General features: G+C 40.6%; 1 protein-coding gene across 3 annotated transcripts in view; it reads left to right on the forward strand.

Moving 5' to 3' along the window:
* Positions 1 to 14,465, forward strand: part of tasp1 (taspase, threonine aspartase, 1) — a 31,813-nt gene extending 17,348 nt beyond the window's left edge. For 2 of the 3 annotated variants that reach the window (XM_023278028.3, XM_035951797.2), the window contains exons 11-14: positions 1,704 to 1,814; positions 3,572 to 3,679; positions 4,728 to 4,801; positions 13,138 to 14,465. In XM_023278028.3, the coding sequence (XP_023133796.1) occupies positions 1,704 to 1,814; positions 3,572 to 3,679; positions 4,728 to 4,801; positions 13,138 to 13,230 (386 nt within the window). In that variant the 3' untranslated portion in view covers positions 13,231 to 14,465. The remainder of the gene's footprint in view (positions 1 to 1,703; positions 1,815 to 3,571; positions 3,680 to 4,727; positions 4,802 to 13,137) is intronic. The other variant, XM_023278029.3, reaches the window with a different exon arrangement.
* The last annotated feature ends 4,441 nt before the right edge of the window (positions 14,466 to 18,906 follow it).

An 18,906-nucleotide genomic window follows, 5' to 3' on the forward strand; every position in this document is an offset into this window, starting at 1 on the left:
CGTGTCTATGTTTGCTGGCCTCTTTCTTTTTACATTTTCATTCTGATGAATTGCTGCTTTAGTCTGGGCTTCTTACTGCAGTTCCAATTCAAGTGTATTTGTGCTGCCATCATATCCAGTTCCTTTTGGACAGAAGGATTTATGGTAAACATAGTACAAAAGGCACAGTACTTGGCCAATCCAACTTGCAGCTTTCCTTAAAAAAGAACTTCAAGTTGCTCCAGGCATTTGGTCTCCACAGTTACCGAACTGCATTCAGTTCTGTTTTAGTTACCTGATTTTTTATGGGGCCTTCATTTGTGTTTACAGAAACAATGAGGCTATATTCCTCAGCCTTTATGGGTTTTCACAGGAGTTTTTGCCAGATGTGTTTTGTTTTCGATTTCTTGTGTTTTTTTCCTTCATATGGGCTAACCCAACATTTTAGAAAGACTGCATTGTAAACATGCAGCCTGCATTCAGTATCTGACTTTTCCTTAGAAACAACAAGGTGTTAGCATTTGATGTTAGGACCTTTACGCAATAAGTGGCATGTTATCTTAGATATAAAAAACCACACCTGCTAGGTCTGACTTGGAACTGGCAGAAGTTAAGGTGAGATATTGTGCAGAGTGCTCATGCTAAAGTTCCTACTTTATTTCTATCCTTGGACTATTTACCACATGCAGCATAAATGGACAGTATCAGACAGATTCAGGTGCTAAATAGAGTCAGCTTGAGACTAGCTTGCTGGCACTTTTCTGATTTTACTTGAAATAATTTAGGGGATTAGGTTATAGCATAGATAAAATCCCACGTCTTGACACACAAATTCTATAAAGCAGTTTTCTTCTGTTCGGCGTACAAACAGGTAAAATGGCAAAATTGTAAGTCAAACATTTGCCATACAGTCACTACTACTGTTCAGTGTCTTAACTCTCCTGTTAGACAGTAGTCTAATAAAAATGGTCTCTTCTTGTTTACCCTTCACATTTAAATAAATCATATTTCAACTTAGTCATTTGAGCCTATCAGGGAAAATCCTGTTTCTAAAAATACATTTTATGGTGATATGTGAATCTAAAACCTATTGACATTAAAAATGATGCGTAAATGTGTGGTGATGATACATGTTGCAAGTATGCATGCACACCCTGCAGTTACACAGAGAGCCAGCTATAGCACACAGTTTACAGAAGTGGAATTAATACTTGGTGGTTTGCTGTTTCAAATTCCCAGACCAGCTGGGATCAGGGCAGGGAAAACTAAAACACAAACTCTCCCTCAGCAATTACTGTCAGTGTGCCCTTGAGCAAGGCAGCTGTACTTGGCAGTCCCCAGGTGCTGTCAGTCTTACCTGAAATAATAAAACGTAATTACATTTATAAGAACATGCCAGAATGACTGCAGTAGCGCAATTTTTATGAGCTGAAAAACCAAATCCTTTAATTTCACAATATTTTCCATTACGTAGCTTAATAAACAGATGTATTGGAAAAATGTTATCTCTTTAAAAGGTTTTCAATATCAAAGGACAGTAAGTGGTAGTCAGGAAGTGTTTGTACATTTTAATCTCTTCAATATTCACTTAAACATCCAGTTGTGATTACCACACACAACTAATGTTTTGAAAGTCAGATGTGTCTGTGTCTTGTCCGCAGTGTTTGGGCTACGTGTGCTACAGTCTCTAAAAATTAACGCAGTTGTCGTGTGTCTTTTGTCAGGCTGTGGAGAGCATCTGATTCGCACCATGTTGGCACGTGAATGCTCTGCTGCCATGCAGTCTGAAGATGCCCACCAAGCACTGCTGGAGGCTATGCAAAACAAGTTCATCAGTGAGTCGCCCACATGTAGCCTGATTACCACTCCTTTCCATACACACACAGATTTGTCAGCCAAGAACGTGTTTGTGAAAAACACGTTGAGAGAATTAAACAAACAGATGTTGCATAACATAAGGAATGAGCAAACAACTGGAACGCTGGAAATAATAGAATCAGAAGAGGCGGCTTTTGATTTATGGCTCCTTCTCACTGTTTAAACAGGACCTTCAGATGTTCCACACATTATAGCTGACAGCCACAGATAATTTTGGAAGACATAATTGTTTTGTTGAGAGTTTATGTGAAGATGTAATTTTTTGCCATATTCTCAGAAGTGGTCAGTTTTAGAAAGTCTAGTTAACTGTGTCTGCTGCGCCTGTGAATGACCACTGGGATAGCTCAGTGCAGAGGAAGAAAGGACTTGTGGAAACGTGGTGGTTTCTGCCTTGCTCTGGCCTCCTTTAGAAGTCTGTCCCAGTTTGGCTTTGTCATGGATATCTGTAACACCGAGGACGGACTGAATGAAGTCAGTCTGAAGTTAAAACTTCTGTTGTTTCTTTTAAAATGCACATTAAGTTACACAAAGACCCATAAATTCTGCCGTTGCAGAGTCAATGATGAGGTTGAATGAGAGATCTCCACTCTCATACTGCTTCCAAGATACGTCAGGTTCTCTGAATAGATTGTCGTTAACCACCAATAATACAGTGACTTTAATCCTATAGTTACGTCTTCCAAACACAAACACACAACTACTCAGATTCTCCACAATAGTTTAATTCTATTTATTTATTGCTGTAGACTAAATAATTACAGCAGAATCAAACTGATCTCTTGTTTACAACTTGGAAAGATGTTAGAGTTATTATGGAATGTTTATCAAGAGAAATTTTTATTAAAATGTAGAACAAGTACAAGCCTTTCATGTGAGTGTTATTCAGGCTACACACAAAAAAGTGTTTTATAGTGTGAAGGGAACATTACAACATGGAACCAAAATCTGTGGGAAATGCAACTAAAGAACAATGGTATGCCGACACAATATTTTCATCAAATGCACCAATTGGACCTGTTTTCCTTTTGCTTGTTGCTGTTTTGAGACGGTTCAAGACATGCTATAGCTGTTTATAGTTTGTTCTTTTCCAAACCGAGCCCTTTTTTCTTTTATTGCACCACACTAATCACCCGATCCAAGTTTTTTTCTGTATACACAACACCTCATTCAAGTTGGTCTCTTTTGAAATTTAGTCGGAAAGCAAGAGAGGTTCTCATTCCACACAATGATTTTTCTGTTTTGTTGTTTGAAAGGATGTTATTTGGTCGGATTTTTTGTTCTTTGAATGGAATATTGTGTTACAGTAGTGCATACAGTGTGGTGAGTTCAAAAAATACACTACCTGTCATTCACCTATTGTTATCATACCCACACAAAAGTGGTGAAATATTTCCATTTAACAGTCTGCCAAATAAATAAATGCATCAAGACAGAATCATTGCTTTCAGGTGTTTAAGTTGGCTATCACAACAACTTAAATGGAAAGTTTTTTTTCTCATAAACCACCTCAATTTTCAAGGCTTGAGTTTTGTCTCAGTTTTTTTTATTTTCAATTTATTGTTTTTCAGTTTGTTATCAGAATATCCATATAATATCCTGTGTGTTATAGTGAGGAACTTTAAGTATGAGACATTTTATTGAATAACGAGAAATTTCTTTTCCGTGTTTATGCCACATTTAGTCAAGTGTGTTGCTTTCTTTTTTGTGTGTTCAGGCTCACCCTTTCTGACCAGTGAAGATCGTGTTCTGGGTGGGGTAATTGTCTTGCGGTGCTGCAGATGTGTGGAAGCTCAGCCATCTCAAAATATTCAGGGTATCTTGGGTAAGACGTTAATAATTTCAAGTCTGATCATGCTCAGCGCTCCATGCCACAGATAATCGTAGGCAAAGATTTGGCTGTGAGTATGTATAAATCTATCCTTAGATAAATGGGAAGAGGGGGAGGAGGCACCGTGACTTTCCTGGCAGGTGGTCTGTGTTTAACTTGCACAATCAGGCTCTGGTTTCACACCCTTCATCTCAGATTCAAACAGAGACCTCCCACTATGGAATCAACCACTAATCTTTAGAAAAGCGGAGGCCTTCTGGATACTGCCCAGTTTGGCTGATTGTATTGATGGATCTGGTTTCTTTACCTGGAGCTTAGGAGAATGCTCCTTCTTTTTGCAAAGCTACTTTTCACAGAATTTGACTGAGTTCTGTGTGAGGTTTGGGCCACAAGACTTACTACGGGATTTGAATGTTGCCTTTGCTCTTTGTGCTAATTCTGACATAATACACAATATATCAAATCCTCACTTCGACAGAGAAGGGCAGTAGAAAGTAGACTTTGATGAGGAAGTAAACATGATGGCAAATGACTGGTGAGTTTGTATTGTGCATTATGTCAGCATGACAAATAACATGTTCTAAAGTGACAGTTATATGGGAAGAATGAGCCAGTTTAAAGCTTTATATGGATTGTTTGGACTACCTCAGATTGCTATGGACTGTTGATTTACAAGAATAAGCACCATGTCAACCACATCCTTATGGTGCTGTAATTGGGTTTCCACTTCAGCTCTCAGGTTCTACCTTCCTCTGTAGTTATGTCACAAACTGCCAGTGTTATATTTTCATGAAAATGGGCATGCTCAAAGTTTACTACATTGAGTCACCTGCCAAATGTTCTACTCTGGCAGATGGCAAGACTACTAACTTCTGTCTACTTTGTGAAACTGAGCTTTCAGCTTAGTAAAATAGTCTGTTCTCTCTGCTAATCCTAGCTCGCCCCGCTTCATATTATTAAAGTAGTCAGTATACATATCCATGTTAATACGTTTTCTCTTGTTAACTCTGTTTTTAACCTATATATCCATGTTCTTTCATAGTGGAGTTCCTATGGAGTCACACCACAGAGAGCATGTGTGTTGGCTACATGTCAGCCCAAGACAGCAAAGCAAAGGTGAGCATCCCAATTAGCCAAATAATCAAAATGAATTTTAAATACACTTCTTCGTTCTTACTTCTTCTTTGCTCCTAATTTGTCCTGTGTAATACATATGCATCACTGGAAGTGGCTTGAAAGTGGATGCTTCTTTCATAATTTATGAGAACTCATTTGTCTCCTCTTTAGACTTTGAGTGATCATTTAGAAAGACTGTTTTGCATCATATTTTGTAGGATGAATCAAAAAAACTGACTCTGTTTTCTTATTATGTTTAATGTAGTAGATTTGTAAACTGTGAATGAATATATCACATGAAAGGTGTTTCAGCCAGACACCTGTTCTGTGACAGTTCCCTCAGACAAAATCACAGGTAAAATAATTTGTGCATTGTTTGTTGGTCAGTTCATCTGTCCTGGGTAATAAATGTCATTTTTTCTCTACCAATAACAAAACTGAGACATGTCATCGATCTATGCAATGAATATATGTCCCAAATGCATTTAAAAATGGCTTTTAAAAAATGAATGGAACAGCCCTGATGTTTTCACACTATCCATCCATCCATCCATCCATCCATCCATCCATCCATCCATCCATCCATCCATCCATCCATCCATCCATCCATCCATCCAAGTCTTTTGCTTAAGATATCTTAGCAATCTGCCATGGGAACTTTGTTATATTTGGCAGGAGGAACTGATTAAAATTTCATGGCCAAAGGTCAAGCCCACTGTGACACAAACACTAATATGACAAAATTTCACACAAATGTCTGATAGGATTAAAATTCGGAAGTTATGACATTGTATATCCAAAAGGTCAAAGGTCACCTTCACTGTGACATTATAATATTCTTGAAAAGCGCTTTTCTGGTCATTATTCAACATCACAATTCAGAAGGAGGCAGTCAACAGAAGGGGGACTGTGACCATATTTCACATTATGTCGGATACTGAATTTGTGAGACTAATCTTGGGCACCCACCATGAAACTGTAATGATTGCACGAATCATTACTGATTTCTTTGGCTAATGTATCACTGTCACTCTGTATGAGGACAGTGCACTGTTGTTCAAGTTTGGTTCGGATTTCAAAGTGTTTGCCCTCCGTCCCTTGTCCCTGCCCCCTCACCCATCCTTTCTTCTCTCATGGTCTGACTCTATCATCACACCCTCTCTTTGACCACTACCTGGTCCTAAAGTACCATAAAGTTTACTGAGAGTCAAGCACCACTGGGGATATCAGTATCAATCTGCATATTTGTCAGATGTGCTCTTTGTGTTGGGCTTTGCGGTGGAATGTGAGCATGCAAGCTTTCCTGTCATGCCAGTGCCAATGTGAGCAGACCCCAGTGAACTGTGTACTTTGACCAAACTCCTGTGTGTAAGTTTTTTATTTAGTTTGCATTCTTACATAGTGTATGTATAACTAGTGGGTTAGCAGGTGTTAATATAGGCTAGCATTACTTGCATATTGTACAATAAACTATTGTTAAAGTACTTTCTGAAAATCATAGTGCATTCATTGTACCTCACTGTAGATATACAACAGCATTTATAACTGACGTATCAAACAGCACAGTCCTACAGCAGTATCTATGTGCTCATAATACAAATAAATGGTTTTTACACATATGAAGGATTTAATAACATGCTCTGACTAGTGAAGCAGAGGATGGTGTGATATTAACTAGATAAGAGGGAGAGTTTGGTGGCCAAGGCAACTAGACAGTGTGGACTCGAAGTCAAGTCAAAAAAATGGAAAAGTCATATTCTGTGCCCTTCTACTGCTCTACAAAATTCCTTTTTCCCGCAGTGGTTCAAGCTGCTCCGTCCATGCTCTTGGAAATTTTGCAGAGAACTTGGAATCTGTAGCCCTAGCTACTACTTAAAATCTAAACTGCAGAAACTTCCTGGATCTCGACACCTCAGGAGCATAAAATACTTTTGAAATCTATCGTGGTGGACCAGTCTCCCAGCATCACTTCATTGAGATAAGCTTTCAAAATGTTCTGTATAAAATCAATATGCTCAGTGGGTGCAGATCCCGGAATATCATCTGTCAGTAGTGGTTTCTGCATCTCTTGGGGGAGGGTATCCACTTCCTCTTGAGGGGCCATTGGTGACACAGTGATATTGGAGAGTGCAGCCAAGAACACAGCTGCTCCACCAAACCTCACACCACTCTATCAGAGACTTGAGTAGCTAGTTGTGGGAGTGAAGCTGTGAAGCTCTGATATGCCTCTGTGCTTTGCCATCTGCATACCAGAGCAGCTGGCTGTTCTGTCCTTCGTGCCTCCAGACTTGGTACAAAACAAGGTTTCACTCATTGATCCCCAGCTGGGCCCAGAGCTGGCCACTGGGGGGATTCCATAACGCCCAGAATCTGTTTTTTTTTTTTCTCCAATCTGGTGAAGTTCAAAGAGCTTGAGATGGGAATTCTAATGTGGCCAGGCTCCAGCTATGATGTCTGCTGTGGTCTGTATGCCATGGAGGTCCAGGAGGTGGCAAGGTGTCCAAGGCCTTGATGGTAAAGCTGTGGGGAAGGCCTGCTGCATAGGCAGTTTGGGAAAAGGGTCTGCAGTGGACTTCAGTCCTCCTGTGAAGCAAAATCTTTGTCTTGCCATCTTGAACTACAACACTGGGAGCAGAACAACAGCACTTCCCAAAGGCAGCGCGCCCCCCCCCCCCCCCCCCCCGTCAAGGCGGTGTGCTCCACTACACTGCAAAAACTGTTCACAAACAGCTTGTGGAACATGACAAAGAGGCCAAGGTGTAGACCTGACCTCCAGTTTCTCCACCTCCCAGTCTGAATGAACAGTCATGCAAGATCCACACAGCCTCCAATTCGCAATCCCATATTACCCAAAGGATTTGCTGCCAACATCCTGGTGCCAAACAACACAAGATCCCCCTTCAAGATGTCCCATGTCCATGACCTGACAGGTCAGAGCTGTTGTGATGCACGAAAATCACCTATACATTATTGAGCAGGTGGTTTTATTGTTTTGACTGATTGGTGTAGAGCCAGAGCCATCTACAGCCTCAGCTGCTATTCTACAGACATTCCTCCCATTCCTATTAGCTGGGCATTTCTAACCAGCCAGAGTCCATCTTCCACTGCTTTTTTGTGATAAGAACATGAAAGGACTGATACACGGTAGCTGGAGTATTTAGGACAGAGGTCATACTGGAGTGCTGCTGTATCTGTTTTCCTTCTCAGTTTGGTGTTTTAATTCAAAACGTTTTTATGATAAAATTTTCAGAATTAGTTAGAAAAGTTAGATTTTGGACCAAATATTAGACACTGTTCTTCTCAGATTTTTCTTGCTTTTCAATTAGATGTTGTTTCTGAAGAAAGTCTAGTCTGTGTCCCAGTCCTTCTTAGATTAGACTGTACAATAGCAGCAGTACTACAGAGAGCAAGCATCTGGTTTTATTCAGACACTCACCTGTGTTTGCACTGGATAGACATCAAAACATGTAGCTATGTTTTACAGAGCTACACAAAGCTGCATGGACAAGCCAGTTGCGGCACTTCTGAAACAGTTAGACTATTGTTTTATGATTGTCGTGATTCCACAGATGAAAGAGAAATGTAGGATCCCCACCACCACCACCATAGATCAGTTTCCTCCTCCTGGACATCATTACCACTATAAAGATTTTTCTGCTCAAATTGCATAAGGCCAGAGAAAAACAAATGGCATGCAATTCAGGCCTCCTGGTTATTTTCAGCTTTGAGTATTACACGACAAGTGTCTTTTTTTATGGTACTTTTTACGGTACATGTTGTTTTTATTATCCATCTTGCCAGGAGAATAAATAGCATATGATTGTTTTTTATTGTATTTTAAAAGAGAAGAATGTTAAAACCACAATACAAAAACAACAGCATAGTCCACATGCTAAATTTACCCTTTGGTCTACACTGTGGTGTTAATGTGTGGCTTCTCTAGCCCCTAAACACATTCATATCACCAAAGAATGTTGTTTTTCTCCGACAGATACAATGGAACTGTGTTTTTCATGTTATATTTTGACTCATTTGTAGTCCTGTCATGTGGTCACTTCAGTCAGTGGGTAACGAGCTGACAACAGCCTCACTGTAGGTTTGCATGTCTCCATGTTTTTATGTCTATCTAGCCCAACTATCACATCACTCTATATTTCTCTTCTTTTAACTCCACTGACTTCATAATTAGTTTATGCTGCTTCTGTATACATAGATTCCACAACAAGGACTCAAGGCGGTGCTGAGATGGACATCATGCCCACCATGTTATAAACAGTATAAATCCATTTTGAAGACCTGAGATCATGTTTGGGATTTCAGTTGCAATGTTCACCACACTGCAGCCAAAGTAACTAACCACTTACACTGTGTGTAGCATTAGTACATATGCAATTATTCCGACCTTAATATATTTCCTATGCACATTTTCCTACTCTATATAGACTTGAATGCTTTTTGGATTTAACCATTTTCAGGTGCTATGAATTTGGGTAATGATGAGGGTATGGCCGTACATGATTAACCCCTCATAATAAACTATATAAAATTATTGCAAAAATGATTCAATGCAGTACTCTTAAAGTAGCTAAACTACTGAGGTGTGACTGTCGGACAGTTGACATTTTGTTGCAAAAAGCGCAAATTAACTGCAGAGAATGGAAAAAAAATTATACATAAAGCTACCAAGAGCCTATTATCCTCCAAGACCATCATATTCAAGAACTGCCGCTTACCTGGAGCGTCCAGACGTACAAGGAATGAAATGCTCTGAGACATGTGAAGGTAGCCAATATTGAAACATGGCTACCTCTGAAGGAGACTCACAAGTTGAAATGTCACAACTGGCCAAGGCAAGTTTTTCAACATTTTTATGGACAAATCAAATGATCATGACTCTTGATGGACCAGATGGATGGACCCGTGGCTGGATCACATGGACACCATTTCGAGTCAGTTGCAAGCAAGGTGGAAGAGGAGTATTGGTATGGACTGCTATCAGTAAGGATGAGTTGATTTGACCTTTTCAGGCTGAAGATGGACTAAAAACTTAACTTCCAAACCTGCCACCAGTTTCTGGAACATGCTTACAGGAGTTACAGGAGGAGGTCTGCAGTATTTGAAAAGGCCTTTATGCAGGACAATGCATTCACATGCGTCTAAGTACTCTACTGCTTGGTTCACCCGCAAAACTCCTGAAAGATGTCTGATTAACCTGGCCTGACTGAAAACCTCCTGAGAACTTGTGGGCCCTTCTCAAATGTGAGATTTACAGTGAGGGAAGACAATCCATCTCTTTGAACATTTGGGAGACTGTGGTTGGTACCTTAAGCAAAAGTTGAATAAAGGAAGAAACTGACAGACTCCATGGATGAAAGGCTCATGACAGCTGTTGAAAAGAAAGGTGGTTATATTGATCACTGAATATTTTTGATAAACCCAAAATGCTGTCATTTTGTGTGACTTGCTGGACTTCCTTAAAACATTGCATTTTATTAATGACAAATCTTCAGGAATACAGCTCAACCACTGTGCATACAGTGTGTTGGGCTACAACATCAACAAGGTTTCAGTCTATGTACTTGGTATTGCTAAAGGCACTGAGCAGAATAATGAGACATTTAAAAGCTTTTCTTCAGCTGAGTGAAATAACTGCTTATCAATATCAACACGTTTGAAATCAGTGATGACAAAGGTTGGCACAACACAGCCACAAAACCTGATTTAATAGTTAAGTATTTGCACATTAGTTTACCGGATTATTTGTCTGATGCTGACAGGACTTGATGTCACAGAAGTGTTGCGTTATCTAATTTCGAAGCCTGAAGCGCTATTCATCCTCATTACTCTGCCCCTATAACCTGGAGATATGAGCTGGCACCATAGCTTATAAAGGACTTGGAATGTTCTGAGCACTGTGCTGGTGTAATTGCTTGTTTGGTTATGATAACTTTTCGCTCTTCCTGCTGACTCATGCTATTGAGCTTGAAACAATATTAAAATCTCAACATATGACACAAACATTGAATGTAAGGGTCAGTTACTGCACAGTGGCATCAATGTCACATATATTTTTCTTGTGACATACATGAAGTCACACGGCGAGCAGGTAATTGTGTCCAGTTGTGTATTTTCTTCCGTATATTCAGCGTGGTAAGGATTTAAAAGGACATTGCAAAGTTCTTTCCCTCTGGCATTCAAACATCAAAAGGGAAACATTTAGCATGTCACCATTAGCTGATTATGACTTAGCTATGGGCAGTTTAAATGAGGCCTTTTCTTAACCTCATTCTCAGAAGATGAAGGGAAGAAGATGGACCCAGAAACGCAGAAACGTGTACTGGAGGCATAATAGTCCCTGAGAGTATTGCCATGTGTGCATGGCCTTGTCTGGCTGTTGTCCCATTGTAGTGACAGTTGCCCTCAGGGTGCTAGGGGCCATAGTCTAAGCCCACATAAAAAAAAAGACCAACAGACTTCTGCAACTGGAGGAGTGATGTCAGGAAAATTCAGTGGCCTGGTAAATAAGTGGATGTACTCTTCCCCCCAAGGCTGCAGTCTGTGTTACCCTCTGTGGAGCGAGAGAGAGGAAGGAAGGTGACGGTCATTATTGGCACAGGGCGAGCTGGTCACCTTTGATCTCCCAGTGGAAGTATCACTCCAGTCTTCACAGCTGTGTTTGTCCCTTCCCTCCTCCTTTTTCTGCTTTCTGTCTCTGCTCAAACACAAAACACTATAAGTCTATTCTCTTTCTCCACTTTGTCACTCTACAAATACAGACTTCGCACCTTTGGACTTCAGGGGTCCAAGCTCATGATGCAACAGTTGTGTATGTTCTTGCTCTCTCAGCCATCTTACACTTATTCATGGCTTTCTCAGAAACATGACTTCTTACCAACCATCCATCCATCATCTATACACCGCTTTATCCTCATTAGGGTTGCGGGGGTGCTGGAGCCTATCCCAGCTGACTCGGGCGAAGGCAGGGGACACCCTAGACAGGTCGCCAGTCTGTCACAGGGCTACATACAGAGACAAACAATCACTCTCACATTCACACCTACGGGCAATTTAGAATGATCAATTAACCTCAGCATATTTTTGGACTGTGGGAGGAAGCCGGAGTACCCGGAGAAAACCCACGCATGCACAGGGAGAACATGCAAACTCCATGCAGAAAGATCCCGGGAAAGCCGGGATGTGAACCAGGGATCTTCTTGCTGCAAGGCGAAAGTGCTAACCACTACACCACTGTGCAGCCCTCTTACCAACCAAAGAGTTCAAAATTTAATTGTGGCTTTGGAGCTTGGGTGCCTTTGTGACCTGCAGGAGCTCTACAGGGTCAGGCCTAATGGACCTTGGTGCTGTCTCCCAATTAGTGCTGGGAGACCTCAACCAGTGGTAAAACCTAAAAGGATATTGTGGGGAAGAACAGCCAGGATGAACTACAGTTCAGTACTGGACTCAGTTAGGGGGCCGTACTTGAGAAGATTGTTCTCAACTGTACTTGGTTCCTGACAAATTACCTCAAAGCTTTAGTAGACAGAACTCCGGAGAAGGCAAAAAAAGTAAATGATGCATCTACTGGCACAATTTCACCAACCACTACAACACCCAGGAAAATGAAATTAGCAGCGTAACCGTCCAGGAAAATAAGACAAGACTCTGAGTTGCTAAAGCCAGGAGGACAAGGCCCAGACAAGGTGCAGAAGTCTACTTTTCTGAAAAGGCTCTTAGGGAATAGTTGCCCATTGACGCTGAAAAATTACTGCCGTTCCCATCTTTAGTAGAGAAGCTTTAGTGTAGCTCAAGGAATTTCAATTTTAGAAATGAATGTCTAATCAGATCAGTTTAACTGTATTGTTAACTTTCAGATTGTTAATGCAGAGGATTAATTTATTGTTTAGTTATTAGGATATCTTATAAAGATCCAAATTCCTTCCTTATAGTGTCATCATGAGGCATTGTGTAGCATATTTGTTTAGCCTTACAGCAAATAGATGCATCTTTCAAACTGGACTTTGTAGACCTGTGTTACACGTTTCACATCTACCTCATAATCAAGGCTTTAGGTTGTATTTTGTATACCTGTAGAAATGCATATAAACCATGTTGCACCTTTATCCGTTTCGCTATTTCTAGTGTAATGCCCATTAATGATACTTAATGATCTTGTGAAATTTGCTCAACTTACAATGTGAAAATCTAAACTTTTACAAGAATCCAAAAGATCAAAACTAAGTCTTTTCATCAATTAATTCCCATTACTGCACCTCTGTGTACAGCATATCTCTACTGGGATGCCTTTCTCATTGTGTGTGTTCTTTTGTTGCCTGCAGACACATATATCCAGATTACCGCCTGGGACTGTTCCTGGTCAGTCTTTGGCCATCGAAGGAGGGGTGTGTCGGCTGATGGGCGTCGTGGAGTGAACCGTGTTCTCCCGTCTTCTGGGCTTCTTCAGCAATATTCCAGTTCAGACTCCACACATGTGCACACACTTACACTTAGACGCACACATGCACAGCACCCTCAGCTCCCCACGGCCTTTGTGATGCCAGAAGTAATAAGCTTTCTCTGTTTTAACAGGTGTCCAGGAAGGAGGGAGTGTTAGCTTCTACTTAGTGCACTTACAGGACTTCCCTTTGCCACTGTCTGCCTCCAGCATGTACACTATGCCAACGTTACCCCCGAGCTCTCCAGTGTCACCTGGATTAGACTTGATGCACCATTGCCTTGATGCACCATTTTTTCTTTGTTACTCTTTTCCAACTAAAGTGGCATCCTTCCTTTTGTATATAAGCTATAATTTAGGGAAACAGGGTGGATGTTCATGTTATTTTGTATTACTGAACAGATGTGACTATTTTCAAACTTTTAGGAATTTCAAATGCAAGACCTTATTTTGTTCCTAAATTACTTTCCGATTTTAAAAAAGATGTCAGACTGCACCTTGTGGAATGCCTGCTACTCAAGGTTATTGTTATAAATGAAGAATTTATAGCTGTGAGAGTTGAGTACTGACGAGAAAAAGCAATTTGCAGCGTTAACAACTTCCCCATACTCGCTCACACATGCTGTTTTTAATCCTCCAGCTTACTGTACAATGTAGCATAATGTGCATCTTAGGTCATGATGAATTTTATCACCATTTCACTCATAGAATGCTTTGCTTTTTTGTTTTCAAATGTGAATACATAGCTACTGCATGTACAAAATATACAGTAAGCCACTTTCTTTTTTTCTGAGTTGATCAAGAAGGAGGAAGCTATGCACTTCCAGAGTGATGCTTATACATATAAATATATATATAGTGCTCAGGTAGCAGCATTTGACCCTACCGCCAAACATGACTGTTAGTCATCATTTAAAAATCACGATTTATATTTGTACAGTCCCATTGACAGAGACGTGTATTTTCTTGCGAAAAAGTACAGCTAAAAACTAATGTATGCATCAAAGCCCATGAAATGGAGCTGTTGAGAATTGTACTTGAAATGAGTAATTGTCGGAACTGATGCTTCTGTTGGTCCCAGTGAAACCACAATAGAGTTTGTTTATTGTTTACTTGAAAATGCAACTAATATAAAATGGTATAAGCTATGGAGATCATATGTGCACCGCTCTCTACAGTGCTCAGAAAGTAAATAAAATCTATGTTGCTACATATCTGCATCTGCCTTGAGTCATTTCAACGCCATAACACGAGACTCCCAACTGTACATTCGTTGCTATTTGGAGAGCAGTTTGTGTAAACCCTAACAGACAGAATAAATGTAATCTGAAGCGTGGACTGCCAAAAATGTATATTCTGGGAATAAATTACATGCTGGAGAGTCAGTGGAACAGAAAAGGAATTCTGCAGAAGGACTTGTGAGCATGCTAAAATAACACACAGGAGTGAAGTCTGCTGAGGAAAGTTTCTCAGAATGCCCTTTTCTTCTAAGTAGTGTTGGTGTTCTTCCTCATAAACATTTAAAGGCTCTGATTAGAGAGTGGAGTTGTTTGTATCACTTGTATCACGCTGTAGGGCAAGACTTTATCCAGTGGCTGGCTCTGGATTGTGGCCATTGTAGTGTCTGAGAGGAATGTGCAATAGAGCTGTTCAAGAATATAAATATATTCAGTGTTTGGAGGGAGAAATGCCTCCCTGTCAGTGCACCACGCCCGCCTGTGGGATAGAACCCCATATTGATAATATCCAGCCAGTTAGCCTCTCAGGTGTAACATGTCACAGTTGTTTGACATCACTAATGCGCAAAATGTATTTGACAGGTCAGGAGGAGTATCGCAGGTTTGGTCGGGGAGCTGCTGTGCATGTTTGTTTTCGTTCCACTGCCACCTGACCCCGGTGTGATCCCATCCAAAAGGTGGGCATACGTTACCTTGCCCCTCACCCACACTCACACCATTCTCCATTAGCTTGATTATGTGTTATTACAGAGCGCCCTCTTTTCATCAGAGCTAATCTGTGTTGCTGGGAGACCCTCTGCCCTATTCAACGTCGAGCCTTCCCCCTTTCAAACATCATCCCTCTCTGTCCTGGATCCCCTTCGCTTTGAAAAAGGATCCTGGGTCTTTAAAAAGTGGACGGGGTCCTGAGCCATTCAAGGTATATCCAATGCCTCGCGCTCAGCAAGGCTCTTAAATGCAAAACAGACGGTGGAGCAAATAAAGATCAAAGGCAGCAGCCTTGCCTGTCTGGCCTGCTGTCCTCACATGCCAAGCGCTGCTGTCACAGTGAGTCACGGCCATGCAGCTTCCGTGCTCATGCTGGCTTCCCTCCCTCACCACCTCAGGCCCACCAGCCCCCTCCACGCTGCTCGCTGCCACTTTGTGCCAGCGCCTAAAATCAACACTCGCAGGGTTAAAGCCAGGCAGTGCCTTTATCAGACCAGGCTGGCATTTCTTCAGTTTATTCACTGAGGCTTCTCAGGGGAAAAGTGCAGAATCACACACCGTTTGTCTTTGCTTTATTTCTTGCAATGAATTCTGTGCAGTATAGGAATTCAAAATTAATATTGTTTTTGTGTAATGATGTGTTTGATTCAAAATTAAGTCTGTTTTGAACTCACTTCTCTACGCTGTAAAACAAAAATCTGTAAAATAATGGTGAAAATCTGCCAGCAAAGGAGTCAGAAAAAATATGGTAAAAATGGCAGAATAATGTTGATTTAAATACAGTAAAATGGTGTAATTATAAGGTCACATATGTAAAAATACTGATTTTTGATGTGGAAATTATATACGGTTTTAGACCCTTTTGCTTTCTTTTTTTTTTTCACAATCAACATCTAAGTTAATGCTTTTTTTCTGGGATTTTACTGTTTTTTGGCTGTACATTAACAAAATGGGGAAAATCTGTCAAATGCCAATTAAAAGTATATATTTTTACATTTCACATCAATCCTTAACCCTCCTGTTGTCCTCATTTACAGGCACCAAAAAAATATTGTTTTCTTGTCTGAAAAAAAAAAATCCAAAAATTCAGCAAACAAATTCCACAAATTTCTGAAAATTTGCAAAACCTTCAGGAAGAAAATTCCAATAATCCCTTAAAAATTTCCCTTAAAAGTTTTGTTTTAAAAAATCCCCCAAATCTGACAAGAAAAAATTCTTGTAAATATTTTCAAAAAATGAATAAAAGTCTTCCCAAAAAATCCTAAAAAATCTAAAGTGATTACATATATATCAGTAAAACTTCTAATATTCTCTTAAGAACATTCACATAAAAATCAAACAAAATCCAGCAAAATTCGCTGGATTTGGGTTGATTTTTTTGTGAATGTTCTTAAGAAACATTTTTAACATTTCTTTTTTCCGACAAAAAATGTTCAAAGATTTCCCAAAAATGTTGAAAATGTGGACATCAGAAGTTTCACTGTGAAAATATTTTTTTTCCCACATTTTCAAGCTTTAAAACAGGTCAATTGTGACCCGCAGGACGACACAAGGGTTTAGATACAGATTTTTTTTCAAAAAATTGCAAATATCTGTAAAATAATGCTATTTTTTATTATTTAAATAAATACCATAAAAATTGTGTAATTTCACTGTCAAATGTTGTAAATGAATACAAAATTTTGAAAAATAGTGATTTTTGATGTGGCTGTCATTTCCAGTTTTGACCTGTTTTTTCACAGTTTTTATAGCTATTGTGTACAATTTAGAAATACAGGCACAATCTGTAAAATTATAAAATGACAGTAAATTGTTTTAACAGTTAGAAACCTGTAAAAAAAAAGAAACATTATTATCACAGTGTATAAAAACATGTAGTCATCTATTAGTCATAAATTTTGTTCAGTTCAGCCATAACTAAATTCTACTACAAGATGATAAAGTAGATTTTCGTTCGTCTCTGTGTGTGAATTCATAAGCAGGTGCATGTTATTTTTGAAAACATGAGCCAGAGGCAGGTGCTACTCAAGCCAATGCGCCCATCTAACAAGATGGTGTTCAGAGTGATATTTTGTGTCCAAGTGAAGTGGAGCATTCATCTATGTGCTTTGTCATTGCTCTGGTTGGGCCGCAGTTCGCTGCAGCATCTCAACAATGTCATAGCAGCAGGGGTTAAGTAAGGCACCGTGCCCTCTCAGATGTTCCACATCTACTTGACCTGTTTGTTCAGCTGTACGCCCAGGCAACCCCCCTCCCAGATGACCCACTCCTCCCCTGAGTCGCCGTGCCAAAGATGCGAGCCTATGGCAGGCAGAGCGCCAGGGGCCCGTCCCCCTCTGTTTTGTCAGTGTGGCACCAAGGGGTGAAGGTTGGGGTTGGGGTGGAGAGTGGGTGGGTGCTAGATAAGCAAACTCTCGGTCCAGGTCAGCTATTCCAGATTAGAAGACGAAAGAAAAACCTTTTAATTAGCTTTCCCATGCAGTAAGGGCCCTGCGGTATTGCGGCCCAGACACTTCCTGCATTGTGCTACACCACCCTTAAAGCGGCAGAGCGAGTGAAAGAAAGTAAGGGAGCGAGAGGCTAAAAATGGCTCTGCCACATCTGCACCGCACCACAAAACAAAGAGATGTCTGATTGCCACCACGCACCCTTTTTATTTACCTACTGGAACGCCGGCAGCGAGCTCCAGCATGTACAACAAACCACCTGAACTTAACAATTTCTAGTAAAATAAGCAGCAGAACACCTCAGCTTTCTGTTTATTTATTACCACTTCAACCCATCCAAGTTTCCACTGCTTTATTCTTCTTTTGTATTCCCACAGTTAGCTCCTGTGTTGAGAGCTACTGAGAAATCCCAGAACCGGCCCTGTCAAACTCAGATATAATTTCCTTCTTATAACAAAAATAGAGGCAAAATACCAACAATCATATCTTGGTGATGCTTAATGAGCCCTTTCGGATCCTTGACAATATACCACTAATATGGTGCTTTGCATCCTTTGAAACATACCAGAGGCCTGGAAATAGTAACACAAATGGAGGCCTCACTGACGTCTTACAGTTGAGTCTTCTCTGCACTAGCTGGCCTACAGTGTGTGTGCCATCCTATACGTTTTCACACTGGTTGCACTCTCCGTCTCTAAATGTTGCCTTCCTACCAGCGCCTTGGCACTGGAATCGCAGCGCAAATCGTGCAAGTGTTTGTATGGGGGAGGGGAGACAAAATGAGAGATGAAAAATGAGGAGGGTGTACGAGTAATTGCCTGCTCTCGAGACACGTGGAGCCTGTCTGGAGAAGAGATACTGGGTCGGGGTTGGGGGGTGGTAGCGGTGGAGGTATGTCATCAATTTGAGCTGGGCCCTAATGTTTCAAAATAAAGGCGTACACCTCGCTTTGATCTTCATGGCCTGCTCTGCAGACGCTCCTGCTAAGATAACCATCCATGCCTGTTACTGTAATCTTAGCCTTAAAGCGTGCTTTAGCTCAGGAGAGGGACTTTAAAAGGGAGGTTTTACACGTTGTTGCTCTGATAGCACACAAGAAGAAGTAGAGGGAGTGTATCTACACTGGAAAAGAATGTGCATGTGTGATTTACAGTCATTATTCGAGGGTGGGTTGTTGATAAAAGGCTGCGTTTGGGATAAATGGGTCGAAAGACGCATGAGGCGGAATTTTGTATGAATAGGGAAACAACTGGGTGGTTG

The sequence above is a fragment of the Amphiprion ocellaris genome, chromosome 16 (assembly GCF_022539595.1).
Source record: "Amphiprion ocellaris isolate individual 3 ecotype Okinawa chromosome 16, ASM2253959v1, whole genome shotgun sequence".
Taxonomy (NCBI): Eukaryota; Metazoa; Chordata; class Actinopteri; family Pomacentridae; genus Amphiprion; species Amphiprion ocellaris.